At 36.1% G+C, this 17491-nt stretch overlaps 1 protein-coding gene and 1 non-coding gene across 2 annotated transcripts; both read left to right on the top strand.

Moving 5' to 3' along the window:
• The first annotated feature begins 1933 nt into the window (after window positions 1-1933).
• TRNAS-UGA (transfer RNA serine (anticodon UGA)) lies at window positions 1934-2015 on the top strand. The gene has a single exon. It is a non-coding gene; the product is annotated as a tRNA-Ser (tRNA).
• Window positions 2016-10809: 8794 nt separating this feature from the next.
• LOC131334456 (uncharacterized) lies at window positions 10810-16178 on the top strand. The gene is made up of 4 exons (XM_058369473.1): window positions 10810-11414; window positions 12331-12431; window positions 14169-14510; window positions 15699-16178. The coding sequence occupies exons 1-4, from the start codon at window positions 10855-10857 to the stop codon at window positions 15995-15997; spliced, it is 1302 nt and encodes a 433-aa protein (XP_058225456.1). The 5' UTR covers window positions 10810-10854; the 3' UTR covers window positions 15998-16178.
• Window positions 16179-17491: the final 1313 nt, after the last annotated feature.

A 17491-nucleotide genomic window follows, 5' to 3' on the forward strand; every position in this document is an offset into this window, starting at 1 on the left:
AATGCAACGGTTATTTGTAACGCATCTCTCATATGGTATGAGGCCTATGTCAATTCTTCCGCCTGAGTCTACCCCTACACTCCAAATATCAAATTCTGTATGCAAATACTCTCACATTTTCTTTACGCTCAATAAAGATCCAAGCAATTCGAAAATCAGAACCGACCCTTTTAACGTCTTTCTTGCCCACCACATTTAGTTGCGCTGCTGTCATCCAAGGGAGATGAAGGAATAATAACAGCTCACTCATTCTCATCCAAATTAAGATCCAAACTTGAAGAGGTTCGTTGAATTTTGCTGCATAATACCCATAAAATTATAAAACTAGTGGTATTTCCCGATTTATATGGAATGGCTCTTCAGCCATTTTTTATTCGGGATTATGTTTAATAATCCACCGACCAGTAGATTGTGGTCCAGACGATTCATGTAAACACTTTTTCTCTCCCCCACTACTCTGTTGATTTTTAGCGTGGTACCTTTTTCCAACTTTTCACCTGGGTTACTTGGAAAATGCCCGGCTTCCAATTCTTTATCGGCAAAAGATAGATTTTATTATTAATCTAAGAATAAAGTTGTAAAAAGATTAAAAAGAAACAAGAAACAAGAAACAAGAAAAAAATTAAAAATTGTTTTCTTTCTCGGTGAAAATCAGTATTGATAGGTGGAATTACTAAGTTTGAACGAGAGCTGAAAGCTGAAAAAAATTAAAAATTGTTTTCTTTCCATGTGAAAATTAATATTGATAGGTGAAATTACTAAGTTTGAACGAAAGATGAAAGCTGAAAAAAATTAAAAATTGTTTTCTTTTCAAGTGAAAATCAGTATTGATAGGTGGAATTACTAAATTTGAACCAGAGCCAAGCTTGGGCTAAGGCCCTAGAGCCCGTTACCTTGGGCTCCCAGAAAATTTGCAAAAACCAAGGCCCCTTAAGTTCTTTTAGTACCCAGTGGCCAATGCATATGTCAAAAAAAAAAAAAAAATGTATATAACAATATCAGGGGCCCATTGTAAACCACACACAACTTATTTTACACTTTGGGGGCACAGGCCCAATGGCCCAACTTGATCATTTACCGAGCAAGCAAAAAAATCTAAAAAGATGGAGTAATCCAAAGGATGGGCGAGGTTGTTGGGCTTGTGTCGTGGGCTGGCCTCCCACATCGGAAAGTTTGGGTTTGAGAATGTGTTAAAAGGGTCATCTTGCCCCTTACCAGACAACAATTGTCTAGTAGAGTGGAATTACATGATGAATGCATATTCATTGGAAGGCCTGAGTTGATTCAAACAAAAAATTTAGAAAAATGTAAATTAAATTGGAATTAGCATTCCTCTCCATTATATCATCAACATGATTTAATAGAGTATATAACAGTGCTTGGATTCATCACGAATGCGTTGCCTGAGAAGTTTATTGTACACTCTAAAAATGAATTTGGGGCGTTACTAATGAGCCAAAAAATATGTGTACGTGCGTACGATATAAAAAGTATGAGTATAATTCGAAAATATGCAAACCATACATGTTTAAGCCACAGGTACAGTACCCTTGCGTGTTGCTGGTTTTTCCATCATCCACGATTCCACAACAAATCAAATGAAACCTGGCAAAAAAGAAGTGAACACTTAGCTGTAACTAACCGAACAAATATGTAATGCACACGAAATTAACACACACTTAAAAATGTGTAACTTTGATATGGTACGAATATACCGTAGCTTTCTCTTGCGTTGTGTACCACTTTGATCGACAACCCCAAATGCTTCGCCGAATAACCAGATTGGTCTGCGTCGTACCCCCCTCTCTCTCTCTCATAGAGTCAGGCTTGATGTCCTCAAGCTCCTCCTCACTTCTCCTCAATAAAATCATGCTTAAATCCTGGTTTAAAACCTTATATAAATACATTATTATTTGGAACGTGTAGCCAGATTGTCGATATGTCCGAGTGGTTAAGGAGACAGACTTGAAATCTGTTGGGCTACGCCCGCGCAGGTTCGAACCCTGCTGTCGACGATTTGTTTTCGTTTTTGCTCCTACATTTGGTGTAGTAGCTGCTTCAAACAATTAATTTTTTTAAACTAAGGAAATCCGGTCAGACATCGACTAGTATTCGGATAACTTCATATTTTATACACATAATGAAAAGATCTCTTTTCACAAAATAAACAGTTTTGATCAGAAGAGAGTTTATTTGAATGACTTTTATTTGGAGACAGAGACGGAGTTAGGAAGGGGCATATGAGTTTCTTTTTCACAAAATAAATAGTTTTGATCAGAAGAGAGTTTATTTGAATGACTTTTATTTGGAGACAGAGACGGAACCAGGAAGGGACGTATGGGGTCACGGCTTCCGCGCAGTTGTGGGTTTTTTTATTATTTTAATTTCAGTATTAACATTAGTTGTTTTTTTTGTTTATTAAGAGCACCTAAATATTGTGTTTTGTATTGAGTGTTATTTAAATCCCCTCTGTGCATGGTTTCCCAAATGTTTTACATTCAATTATTAATTTTATTTTTTTTCTATCTCTTTCCACTCATTATCCGAAAAATCTCCTTCAAAATCCAAAATAAACAAACCATAATTTTGGAACCTTGAAATTTCAAAATGTTCATAGTTCGGCCCCCGTATTTACAAAAATCTGGTTCCATCCCTATTTGGAGATCGCCACAAGAGAGTTTGCCTCTTCCTTCTTTTTCTTTTTTTTCTTATCAATTAAAAACATGACCACAACAAAGTTTGATTATGTGAATGTACAAATAACTTCCATTTTCACCCTTCTGCGGACAACATGCAAAAAAAAAAAAAAATTTGAACTCCTACAAAACAGAGCAATTCCCGAAATTCAATCATGGCTCCGCCACCGGTAGCTAGCCATCTTTAATTTTGAATCGGCGGTGCTATGCTCACTACTCAACATCTGACCATTTGTCTCGGCAATCAATTGTTCGGATTTAAAAAAAAAAAATTTCTTTTAACTCTTCCCTGGACTTTCCTGGAAGAGTTTTTTTAAATTCGAACTGTTCAAAACACTTTTAGACAATGAGAGGAGCGATAAATATAGAGCGATGGGCTTAGACTTACTGATTTCGAATAGTCAATCAAATATGGGTCCAAAGGCGGTAGACTTGCCTTGTTACATAAGAAGGTCAATGCTTCCCTATGGATCCAGTATTAATAACTGCTAGTACTACCTTACAATAAAAAGTCAATGCTTCCTAGATTTACTTCAAAAAATTCCCAGATTCATTAATTTCAATGTAGTCCGCATAACTACGCTCCTGTATATTAGTACTACCACTTTATTGCTAGCAATGTATTAATTAGATTTTACTCATAATTAACTTTCCACGTGAAGGACCTTGTGCCCATGTGATGAACATTCAATGAAAAAGGTCAAATTACCGTCCAAAATATTTTGGATTCAAATCGCTTGAGTTACAAAGTAGACCTCATCACAAGCTTTTCAACGGTCCAAAGAACATGTAAATTCGATTGGGAGTATTCGGAACGAGTCCGCGAAAGTGATTTATTTTGGCCAGAGCCAGAAAGAGCAGCAAATTAGAGAGGAGATTTAATTATAAATTATTTTTGAATGTTAACTTTTAACTCTCTCAAGTTTTAATGTCTATATATGGAACTTTTGTTTGGGTAATTGAAAAAGAAATCTTGTGATATTGTTGAAATAGTTGTATCAATCAATAACACGTGATATACATGTAGTAAATTGGAGTACATTTTACGCATACTTTACCCGCGCAAAATTTAATTTACGTAGTTACTTAGAGTAAATTTTTTCAAGATAATTTAATTATGCCAAAAATTATGTATACTCTCTTAGAAAGAATGAAAACTATAAATATAAAAAAAAATAGAAAATTAGTCTTAGGTCCATTATGTGAACTTCATAAGCTCATAAGTCCACCTATTAATTTTGTAAGGTCTCAAGTCCATTTTAAGGTACCCTAGAGTAGGAGACCTTAGGGTTTAAGCACTTTTATAAGATTTTAATGTGCACTTTTTTATTATAGGGTATGATAGATTACCCGAGCGTAGGGCACCTTAGGACCGGTTTAGGCACTTCTATAGGGTTTTAGGGTGCACTTTCCTATTATATGGTTTTAGTAATTTAAACACTTTCATAGGGTACCCTAGGATTTAGGTTGTGTGGACTTGTGACTTTACATAACTATTAGGTTTTCTTGTGAGTTTATAAAAGGGTTAATTTTAGAAATAGTCCCTCTAGTTTCCATGCAATCTCAATTTCATCCCTATAGTATTAATTGTGTCATTTTTAATCCTATAGTTTATATTTTGTCTCAATTTGGTCCCTCTAACTGACGGCATTATTAAAACTAACGGAACTCGTAGGTAAATTTGACATTTCGCTCTTAGAGGGATGAAATTGAGACAAAATACAAACAAGAGGGACTATTTTAGAAAATACATTTTTTTTTTATTTTGCAACGACAAACTCACACTTAAAATCTTTCTCTGATTGAATAATCAAAGTGTATTGAGGAAATTAAAAAATTTATTTTCAAATATATTACAGATAATATTATGAAATTCGATAAGCATCCCTTAGTTAAATATCTTTGCATCGATTTTTTTCCAATGGATTTATCTTAATTTTTACAATCCCGTTATATATGTTCTTTTCTATGCGATTACAAAAAAAAAAAAAAAAAAAAAGAAGTTGAAATACTTTGTTAATCTCTATATGAAACATTTTTCTTTCTTTCTAATAGCGAAAATAGAGATTTTTTTTTTTTTGGTGAATAAGGAAAAAGTTGCGATGAAACATTTTTTTGCGAAACATTTTTCTTTTTTCTAATAGCATAAAAAAGAACATAATGGGATTGTAAAAATCAAGATAAATCCATTGAAAGAAAAAACCCAATGCAAAGTTATTTAACTAAGGTATTCTTTTCAAATTTCATAATATTATCTGTATTATATTCTAAAATAATAATTTTTATTTCCCCAAATATATTTTGATTATTCAATCAGAGAAAAATAATTAAGGTGAGAAAGATATTAGGTATGAGTTTGTCTTTGCAAAATCAAAAATAAAATGTAAAATTTTTAAAACAGTCCCTCTAGTTTGCATTTTGTCTCAATTTGGTCCCTCTACGAGTGAAATGTCAATTTTGCCCCAGAGTTCCGTTAGTTCTAATAACACCGTCAGTGAGAGGGACCAAATTGAGATAAAATATAAACTATAGGGTTAAAAATGACACAATTAATACTAGAGGGACGAAATTGAAATTGCATGCAAACTAGAGGGACTATTTCTAAAATTAACCCTTTATAAAATGTCTATAGTGGACTTATCACTAAATCTCTCAAAAACAATTCATAAAATATTCCTTTGGGTGCATGGGGCCAAAGTAATTATCTATTTATACCACTTTATTACTAGCAATGTATTAATTAGAGATTTTACTCACGACTTTCCACGTGAAGGACCCATGTGATGAACATTCAATGAAAATAGTCAAATTACCGTCAAGTCCACCTAATAATTTTGTAAAGTCACCTTATTGCACCGTATGATCCACAACAAATTTGACAGGCGTAGGTTGGGGAATATATTGATGCTTGTGTTTAGTTTGTATCTTCTCAACTATTTATCTTTATTTTGGTTGTTTTCTTTTGTTTTGTTTTTCTACAAATAATCGAGAGGTGAGGGGTACGTCAAGTTTTTGCTATTTTTTTGATCGGTAAAAAAAATTTCATTCATCACAAGGATAAAAAATGAAATTCATACAATAAGAAAAGAAAAGCATTGAGAGAGCCTCGGAGAGCAGTCCAGGGATGGACCCAAAGGGGGTCACGCAGGGGCACGTGCCCCCAATAAGAAAAGAAAAGCATTGAAAGAGCCTCGGAGAGCAGTCCAGGGACGGACCCAAAGGGGGTCACGCAGGGGCACGTGCCCCCACTCGAACGCGTACCCTCATTCAAAATTAAAATATTTCTTTTATATTTTTGAATAAATTATCATAATTATAAAAGTGTGCTAACATATAAACATACACACTTGCATATATCTCGAAAATACACATATAGAATTAGTTTTATGTTTGAATTTCATCATATGATACATTTATACTTGTTTCTTTACGAGCTGTTTAGCCTGTTTGTCTATTTGGAGGTATTCTTTCTTGATTCTTTTTATTTTTAACCATCTAAGAAAAATATTTCAAAATAAAGTTATTAACAAAACTAGCTCAATCATTCGAAAACTTGTCGATGTTTATTTAAAACATACTACTTTAAAATTTTGTTTGAGATTTTGTGCTCATTTTTACATAATTTAACTTAAAGTATGTGTGATCTTACTATAGTTGACTAAAAATAATGAAGTTTCTCTATTATGAATAACAGGTGCCCCCAATAGACTATACTCCTAGATCCGTCTCTAAAGAGCGCACAATGCCCTCCTCCTCCTATTGCTACTTGTAAATTCTTAACCTACGTCTCACCTCTAGAAATTTTCTTTTTTAAGCAAAAGCTGTAAGTTTTATTCTTAGTGAGGTTAGATAATTAACACCCTACGTTATGCCAGGATCTAGAACTATCATGATAATCACAATACAATTATTAAGCAGAAAATCATAGAATCAAGAACAGCGTACCCGTATCCATTTATGCGGAACTTGAACAATCCAGTAAGGTGACTATAGCAACCATAATTTACTAGAGCACTAAACCCTAGGTGGAAGACGGGTTTCTCTCCCTTGCCTTACTTTCTAGCCTCTTAGAATATCACGTTAATATTGATGGAACCCTAGATGCTCTTTTATAGACAGAGAGAGGACCGATTTCCTTAATGAACGTTATAATCACTTCCCATCAAAGTAGAGTCTATTTAGGAAACAACTTCTCTATTTGACCAATACAATAAATAAAGATATGGAGAATTCTATTAAACTCATAATCAATATGTGTCATATAAAATATGTGAGCCTCCACAATGACTAAATAAAAAATTAGTCTTACAAAAACAACAAGGAAAAAAAATACACATTGAGGAAAGGGCTGATTACACAACCAAAAGCTTGAGCCACCACAATCAAGCAGTGGCGGAGCCACTTGAGGACGAGCGGGGGCATGCGCCCCCACTGAACACTCTTTTTTTTTTTTTTTTTTCCAGATTTTGAATTTTTTCCTTGTAATTGGCTTCTGAAATTATTCTTTGTTTAATTACTTTAATACATTTTGTTGTTTGATTAAAAAGAGTCACCACTCACCATTTGAAACTCCTCAATACATAATGTCCAAACTTGTAAGTGGCTAAACCATGGGTTATATGCATTATACTTCATTAATTATTCACTATTTTGAAAGTAATCTTGTCTTTATCGATAGAACTCACAACGCGTTACGAAATTAGAGGTTTAAGCATAAAATTTGAAAAGAAAAGCACATTTTTTCTTATTGGATCAAGATTGCTAAATATTAACATTTTAGTTATTGTGTATCTAACTGCTATTAGACTTGGTCCATTGAGACAATTCAAACAATTGATTTATTTTGATAGTTTATGAAATTACTACCTTCCTTAGTAAATGTGTTAGCTTTTTTTTTTTTTTTTTTATAATTATTTTTAGCACAAGCATTCTTTTATTATTTTGGTGTTGCTAATTATGATTTTTTTTTGTTGAAGTGTGTTTAAAAAGTGCCCTCACTATCGTTAATTCCTGGCTACGCCACTACAATCAAGCAACAACCGAAAGCTTGTCACCCTATGCCTCTCCATTGTGGTTGTCACAACCAACCAAAAGGTTTTGCTAGTTGCAGCACTAGGAGAGTTTTGGTCTCCCTCGAAGCTCTCTCAATGCATTTTTTTTTTCCTATTGTATTGATTTCATAATTCATCTTTATGAAAATGAAGTTTTCTTAGCTGACAAAAAAAATGAGTCAGTGTTTTTTTGTGTGTGGATAGAATAGTAATTCAAGGCACCGCGCGCGATCCTTGATCCAAAAAGAAAAGAAAAAACCTACCACGATTTGTAATTAAAATTCGAAGGATTTTTATTTTCGATCACATGGTAATGCATTGACCCTAGGATCTAGCTACTAGATATATAGTTGAAAGCTATGGGGCAGAAATTATGTTTTAGGTATTAGGCTTATTTTATATATCGGTCTTGCTATTACCAGCCTACTAGGCTTACGATAAACACACTAGAAGATAAGAAAAATACATATTTTGTGTACTTTTTAAACCCTATAATATACATTTACACACCTACTATTGTCAGCCCATTGGGCTGATTTTAGAATTTTTCTATATATATAGGAAGTGCATGATTCATATGAATAAAGTAGCAAGAAATTTAGTTGTACTAGGCACATGATCGAACATCCTGTTTTGCCTTTAATTATATAAACATTAATTGTGGGAATCAATGATGTACCATAATTAGTTTTTATTTGTTTTGGAAAAGTTAATTATTAATTTTAGGCATTTGGAAAAGTTAATTATTAATTTTAGGCATTTTATATATTTTCTTGGTGGATCAGATAGTACTAGAGGCGTTGGGTTTCTAATAAACACCTTTTGTTTAGCTAGGGTAGGCCGAACCAAACTCTTGACTTCTAACCACTAATAAAAGATTCAGATGCTTTTTTGAGAGTAATATACAGTGGGGCATAATGATATTAGGAATATGTTTAAGGTACGTAATATGAGAAGTAAAAAATTACTAGCGATTTGTCCATACAGAACTTTGTTTTGACTTAAATTAGGACGTTTACAAGTGGACAGTGAGATTGATTCTCATGATAAATTGAGGCGCATAAGCTGGTTCGGACACCTGAGTTAAAGCCGTAAGGAAAATGCAACGAGGGTACTTTTGACGCAAACGAGAGCAGTATAGTTACTCCACGACGCAAATAGGAGTACTGGTGAAAAGACAAAAATGCCCATGGAGTGATAATATGTTTGTTGGAACTATCAATTTCCTAATTGGAAGCAACTCCACATGTGATGAGAACAAGGGAGTCGCTGGCTAATTGCAATTGCTAGCCTCCTATGTTCCAAAACTAAGAGCTAGTCCACCTGACCCAGTCGCTGTCAAACTTACCATTCGGCAAAATTAAGTTTTACGTAGCACGCCATCTTTAGTGCCACATTTAACACCAACTTTAGCTTTGTTAAATCTGTCACATCACGTAAACCAATCAATTGATGACGTATCAATCCTTAAGTGGTTATGCTGACATGGCCGAACGGCCTAAACGCAATATGCTCGGATCTCATACCTATGGATTGGGTCGATTCTAACCCAACTCGAGACGATTCAGTTCAGACCATGCTGCCCAAGCGAGAGGTCAGGGTGCCGGGCGACTCGTTAGTGCTGGTTTGACACGCACGATTCAACCCAAGCACCAAGCCTGTTGAGGCTGGTGGTCCGCCAAGCCCAAACGAACCCAGCTAATTTGGCCCACCGAAGATTTAAGACGACATGAAAGGCGTTAATCATGCATGTGTCTTTTTTCGTTATTCATGTTCATTCTTTCGGAACGATTTGCGTTCCAGGTAATGAAGACGAAGCTGTGGACAGATAGTCGAAGTAGCACAAGGTGGGGTTAGGTACATATATATAGTGAAATGGATAGAGATGGGCACTGGGAGGTGTATGGTAGGTGATGAGCAGTCAGTTTTCTGAGTCTTACTCCATTTGACTCTTGCACTTTTTCTTTTGCTACCTCTTGGAATCTGTTCTGGGGAAAATTTTTCAATGCCGGGTGGGTACCATATGGTGTCCGCTTGGCACATTCAAGCCGTCTATTACGTTTTTGGACGGCTCGGATTTGAAGAGAAAAAAGTGTCGGGGTGAGAGGAGAGAAAAAGTTTCAATCCGAGCCATCTAAAAGTGTATTAGACGATCCAGATGGACCGAGCGGGTACCACGTGGGATATGGGTCCCGGCACCAAAACATGTTCCTTGACTTGAGGACCCAAATTAGCCTTATACTTCCATTCCATTTAAAAAGAGAAAACAACCGATGAAATAATTGATGGCAGCAGCTCAATCCTATGTATCCTTGTGCTACAATTTGTATTAGGATTTTTCGTGGGAACTAGTAATTAATTAAGATAAGGCACTTTTTTGAGTGTCTTTTTGTTTTGCAAATTAAAGAAGTTATAGCCCACTAATTAGTTAGTACGTCGCTAGTGATCGATTAGACAAATTAAGGAACTGGATCACCTTAACCTAACTGTTGACGTAGCGAATAGTTTAAAACAAAAACACAACGTATGGTGACGTGATCACCTCAGACGTTAAAGGATATAATTAATCCATGAAATTTCACAACCTTTTACTTAGCTATCTACTGGATTATTTAATGAAATACAAACACTGTCTTACGTCGAGATCTTAAGTTAATAAAAATACAATTTATCTCTCAATCGGGTCCTTTTATGAAGAAAAAAAAAAAACTTATCTCAATCATATTTACGAATTTCTTTCCACACAGTAATGCTAATATGCCGGCTATTTTTTTTATTTTTATAACTCAGTTGTTCAAATCAATTTACACGCACATCGACTTAATTTCAAAGGTACAATTTCAATTTACTCTTTAAACTTGGGTTGCTATACATACTATGTCAATAATGACCCTTTCAAGCAACTTGGAGATACCAAAAAGCATCCTCGATCTTAAATAAATTATGCCAAAGCACAGATGCAAATGGAACAAAATACTAAAGAAAAGAATGACCCACCACCCCCATTTGCCTCCCCATTACCCATCTCGATCGAACCCCTCCTAAGACGCTCTACCAAATCCCTCTCTCTCTCTCTCTCTCTCTCTCTCTCTCTCTCTCTCCTCCATATGAAGGAGAGACCTCCCTTCCCATCAATTCTCTTCAATTTCCTGTCACTCGTTTTCATGGCACTTCTCACTATCGCACCGTCTGCGGAGTCCAAACCACACCACTCGAACCGCAAGCGAAAGAATCATCCGAAGCAACCTTCCTCATGGGATCAAATCAAGAACCTACTCACTTGCAAGCAGATCGAAGGGTCCAAAATCCACGACCCTTCCAGGGCCCCAGCCGCCGGCGCCGCCGTCCGCGGCGGCGGAGGGCCGGCCACCTCGGCCAAGCTGGGGTCGTGCAGCTCCATATGCAGCTTTAGGGACGTGGTCCATGGAAACACCAGGGTGGTTCACAGGGCGGATAACTCGCCGGAAAGTAGTACCGTGGAGCAGGAAGCTCGGTTGCTCGGCCGCAAGGCCTCCGCGGGTAATGGGTCGTCGGCGTCGAGCCGGACTTTGTCGAGATCGAACGGCGGCGGTGGGGTGGTGCATACGACATCGTCGTCTTCTAGAGGCATGCAGCTGAGGAAGTTGTCCGGGTGCTATGAGTGTCACACCAGCCTTGATCCTAGCAGGTTTGTATGCAAAATGTAGAAAAAGATTTTAGGGAAAATTTTTGGTAGAAAATGTTGTACTCTCCTCGTCCTAAAATAAATGTTCGGTTTGTAAAATGAAAACTTAAAAATAATATGAATTTTTCAAGAAAAATGCTAACTTTTTTCAACAATTTACTAATAGATATTTATGAGTTTTTTTAATTTATGAAAAAAATTGATTTTTTTTTGGGGAGAAAATGTACTATTATTTTAAAATTCTTGTTTTGCGGACCGAACATTTATTTTGAGACGAAGGTTGTATATGGAAGGGATGAATGCTAGCCTATATGTAACCTCACATGAAATACTTTTCATTTATAATTTCTGAATGTAATCTTCAAATAAAATATTCGATGATAAAAATGGTGACATGAGATATTTTTACGCGAATTTATTCACCGATGAACATATCAACTAGAAGAAATTAGTACTTTACTTGCAAGCTGGCCAGTTGATGGAGTGTTTGTTCCAAGTTCACCATGGACCATGGTCTTGAGTTCAAGACTAAACGTCTACTAATTTGCTAACCTTCCAATATTTGTACGAGTTTTTTTGTTATAGGTCCCCTTACTCTTTTTTTATTAACCTTCTTTTTGAAAACGAAGGAAATTTTAAACTCAAATATAAAGAAAATAAAAAATAATATATCAATTTTTTTTGCACCGTTTAAAAGATCTTAACAAGATCTATCAAACAAGATCCATATTGATAGAAAAATTATTTGCGTAAATACATAATTTTTGAGCTTGAAATTACGTTCCTTTTTTAAAAGTTCTTTTTTTACGAAACCGAAACGGGGCAGAATCCTTTATACTACGGCATTGTTTATTTAGCTCTTTAATTTTTTGTTCCTGAAATACTAATTAAATGTAATTCTGAGCATTTTGGAAAACAGGTTTCCATCTCCGAGGACTAGAGTTTGTGCTTGCTCTGAATGTGGAGAGGTTTTCCCCAAGATGGAAAGCTTGGAGCTTCATCAGGCAGTCAGGCATGCTGGTAATTTCTGTCTCTTCTCATAAATACTGGTTTTGTTAGAACGTCTTGCTATTGTCAGTTTACTGGGCTAATAATAAGCACACTAAAAAATAAGAAATATATATATTTTTGTGTACTTTTTATACCATTTAATACACATTCACACACTTAAAATTGTCAATCCATTCAGCTGATTTTAGAATTTTCTTTGATGAAATCCAATACCTAATTTCTACTTGATCATCACTACTGTAGTTTTCAGTCAATAGGGTAATCTTGACCAATGATTACCTTTTAACTTTTTTGACCCCCATTTTGCGGCTAATATTGGGTATTCCAGGTACCATGAGGTGCTCCCAGCAAATAAAAGATTGTTACATGTAATGTGCATTATTTTTTGTCTTTTAATCACCCAACAAAGTGAATAACAAAGTGAATAAATAACGCCTCTATTGCATAGTTTATCGTTACGTAAATAGTGGGTGTTTGCGTACGGAATGCAACGTGGTAGTCTGGGAATCACCCATTTTGCTGGGGACTACTATTGTACTGAGTAAAACACAACCAATTAATTCCATCCGTATAGAAATTGGACTCTTGTGGTGTGGGACCTCTACACCGATGTGAGCATTGTACGAAAATTTACCAACGGCCCTACAATATTTGTACATCTACAAAGGTGTCAATCGACATTAAATGTTTTTCAGCTGCCTAATATAGTATAATAAGATCTTTGTAAATGTTTTCCTGCCTGAAATAGTATAAGATCTTTGTCTGAGAATCGCGCTGAAGAATATGTTTGTAAAATGAATTTGGATCAAGAAATTTGTGCAATAAGGAAATAGTAAACTGGGGGAGCTTGCTATCCCCGCAAGTGTGTTGACGCATCTCGGGCCATCCAATTTTGATAATGGACGGCTCAGATTTCATCTCGGTATTAAACAGATGGACGATTGATATTTGTTTGAATGAAATGAAATTTGAACCGTCTATTATGGTTTGGAGGGCTGTCAGCAAGCTCCTGGGATTCAAAATAGTGTACCGATTTTACTTGAGTTGTAGGATTCATATATAAATCTGGATCATACAGCTCACCCACTTTGTGAACAGCTTTCTTGATATCAATTCTTTGGACCAGAGTATTCATTTTTGCGGTTGATTTCATGGAGCAATACCACTGAATAAATTTTCCCGTAAAGCATAGTACTCGATTGTTGCTGTCCCTTTGGTACGAAAATGTAACCTAGCCCCACATAAAGTGTTGCAATTCTATACTATAGCTCATATCATAACCTTCCAAAGATAAATCCTTCATCATGTGTGACCCCACCGACAAACGGAATAAATAGCCTAGGAAATTTGTACCCTAGAAATAAAATGTGGAATTGGACTCTTTTCAAAAGGATCTTCTTCTTCTTTTTTCCTAAATAGTGTTTTTGGAAATCTTACACGCAACTGAACTATTAAGGGTATATATCCACTAACTAAAATAAGTATTTATTTTTAAATTAACGAATTGTGAGAGGGTGACCTGGCTTATATAACAAAAAATAAGTACTTTAAGATCCTTAACAGATCGAACTGGACTCAATTCTTTTCTCGGTCTAGTTAAAGGCAGGTTATTGATGCCGAGACCTACAGATTCAAAAAAAAAAAAAAATTTATTTTCTTGCGACCTAGGGAACAAACTCACCTTGCGGACTAATTCGTGGGGCTTTCCATGAGTATCTTGTTAATTAGAATTCGTTCATGGTCCAGTTTCGGAGCTGGGTCCAGAAGATTCGGGTCGGAACATAGTAGAAATCATCTTCAAATCAAGCTGGCTCAAGAAAGACAGCCCGATCTGCAAGATCGAACGGATACTGAAGGTCCACAACACCCAGCGCACCATCCAACGGTTCGAGGACTGCAGAGACGCAGTTAAGGTCCGTGCGACCTCAAACACCAAGAAAAATCCCAGGTGCGCCGCCGATGGTAACGAGCTGCTGCGCTTCCACTGCACCACACTCTCTTGCTCGCTCGGCGCGCGCGGCTCATCTAGCCTCTGCGCCGCCGTACCTGGCTGCGGCGTGTGCACGATTATCCGGCACGGATTCCAAGGTACGTATGTGAATTAAGTTTGTCCTACTCATGGACAGAAACTTATTCACGGTTCCGCCGTAAACAAATTCTATACAGGAGCAACCAATCATAACCGTTCAAAAGTATTCTGGATGATCCGAATTTTAATAAAACCCTTATGGGGAAGGATTCCAGAATATTTTTGAATAGTTGAGATTGACTCTGTAAACGACTATTCAAGGTTCAGCGGTTAAAAATATTTTCTCCATAAGCATATTTTTGCATAATGGGATTTTAGCATTTTATTTACTTAAACTGGAATACACCCTTTTTTTATGTGTGAAAACATTGGTAAATTAAAAAAACAATAATTATTTTAAGTGCTTGTGTTGTTAGTGTTACCATTTACATATCCTCCCTAGTCTTTGAAAACTCGTTGGACCCTGCTGTCGTAAATGAGTCTTTGCTGGATCCACTTAAATCATGTCCATCGAATATTAATTATTTTCTTAACAATACTTATCTTCAGAATAATAGTACATTATTGGAAATTTATTGGTTGTAAGATACTGTATATTTTTATTGCAATCATATAAAGTCAATGTTGTTAACAATATCTAAAACATAAACGAGATTGAGTTCTATTTTTTTTTTTTTGACAAAAGTGAGAAGTTGTATTGATAAAAGTCTAAAAGCACTTACAATATCTTAAACATAAACGAGTTTTAGTTCGGTTGTTGATGGGTGTGAAAAAGGCCTCCACTTGCCTCGGTAGCGCTGTACATTTGTTTAATTAACAGATCGCAAAGGAGTTGCACCCGTATAATAATCTCTAAAGTTCCTTTAAATAGTTCAATCATGGAATCTCTAAAGTTTCTTTAAAGGTTTTCCATTAGTCAATCTATTCAAATGAAAATTAAGTAGTGAGCAATCCCAATTCCCATGCATGAAATCCATTGAGATTAGCCATTTACAATTTTCCGAATTCGAAAATTATGGCGATTTTTTTTATCCCAATAAAAGGTCTCACCTAGCAGATCTAACTAATTATAATTAAGCTTCTAGCCTAATTATAAAGGTTTAAATGATAGCTGTATGGTATAAATATAATCACCCCAAAAATATTATTCAGTACTTCCTTTGTTAATATTTACAAACTATTACTCCTATCATTTTGCTTTTTTTTAAATTTTGGTCTACTCCCCTAATTTTCTGGCTTGATTGAAGGCAAGGCGTCATCGGACGGCAAGGGAGTGCGGACCACTGCTGGTAGCGGCAGGGCCCACGACTGCCTTGGCTGCGGCGACGACCGGAGGGCCATGATCGTGTGCCGTGTGGTGGCGGGACGGGTGCGGCGCGTGGCGGATGATGCGGCGGGGGACGAGGATTGTGTCGTTTCTCCCGGCTTGTACGACTCGGTAGCTGGCCACGCCGGGATCTACTCCAATCTGGAGGAGTTGTTGGTTTTCAATCCAAAGGCTATCCTTCCTTGTTTTGTTGTGATCTACAAAGCTGTGGAATCTTGATTAGTGGTTTCGGTTTTTACGATTAATAATATAAACAGTAATTAATAAAACAATATTAGTGGTTTTAACGTCTTTTTGGCTTGTGGAGTAGTGGTTTTTTTGTAATACCCAAACAGATTATATTATATAATTCAGGGGTTAGCTAAATCTTGTAGCTAACCCATCTCTGTCTCTGTATAAATTATTGTATGTTTATAGGGTTTTTTTTTTCTCGTTTTTATAGAGTTTTTGGTTTGATGGTCTAGCTCAACTGCTGCAAGTGCATAAATGTAATTAAATCTTACCCATTTTCAGAAATTTATGATGATCAATGCAACCAATGTAATTTGTTAATTCATGATTATTGATGTAGTTTATGGATTCTGATGTCGAGAGTGCTTGCTCATGCATGCGTGTCCATCTACCAACAATCTCTTTTTATATAAGAATATTCAGACAAGTTTATGCACACTTGCCGGCCTTTCATTAATCTTACAATTCTAGAGTTAACTATTGGGCGAATGCCAACGACTTCATTGGGCAGACAGTCGAACATGGACCCAGAATTTCGGTCTTGAAAGTGAGCCAGAGTGCGACCGCTACTATTAGTATTTTGGAGGACGAAACCTTATGACTTTACCACCTTTCATGAAAAAATTAGGAGAAGCAAAAAATTACTATGTGAATAGCTTCGATATGACATGTTTGATCCCTTAATATTAAAGAAATTCCCTTAGATATCCAATCAAAATTAGGGAGTGGTCCCTTTGCAACTTATGATTTAAGAATTTGATCCCATCAAACAAAAGCAAGTGCTTCGCCTCTTTCCCTAGTGCGGTGTGCTAGGCTCGACATGATCTTTTGATCACGTCTACAAAAGTATTGTCACCCCAATAAACCCCTCTTACTCTTCTCGTTCGAAAGAAAAAAACTACTAGAGATTGACATTTGACAAATCAATCGCAGGGTAAGTTCGATTGGTTTGGGTTGGCTCCTCTGACAATTAACCAGGATTCGATACTTGGGTTAGGTCGCAAGAAAAAAAATTCTTGTGCATTCCGGCGTCGATGGACGACCTTTGACCGGACCGAGAAGGTAATTAATCGATGTGTGATTAACCGTCGAACCAATAAAAAAAATACAATTGACAAATCGTCCTCCTAGTACGCAAAGTTACCCACATGTGTGTAACTCTTTGCCTAATTGTGTGGTTGATTTAGGAACATAACGCATGAAAGAGTGGTAAAAAAAATATTTGAATGCTCATGTAGCACCAATAAGGCCAAGAGCTCAAACATCAATTCGAAAAAATTGCTTTCCGATGCACGAAAAAAAGAAACGTACGGTTTCTATGCTTCTAAAGGCCACTTTTGTGGGTGGGCTCAATATTAATTGATATGTAATGGCAGGACAAATTAGAGTGGGATTTCAAATTAAAAAAAAAGAGAAGAGATTTCAAATTAAAAAAAGAGAGAAGAGATTTCAAATTAAAAGAGGAAGGTGGAATATTGATTC

This window comes from Rhododendron vialii, chromosome 7a, assembly GCF_030253575.1.
Source record: "Rhododendron vialii isolate Sample 1 chromosome 7a, ASM3025357v1".
NCBI classification, from domain to species: Eukaryota; Viridiplantae; Streptophyta; class Magnoliopsida; order Ericales; family Ericaceae; genus Rhododendron; species Rhododendron vialii.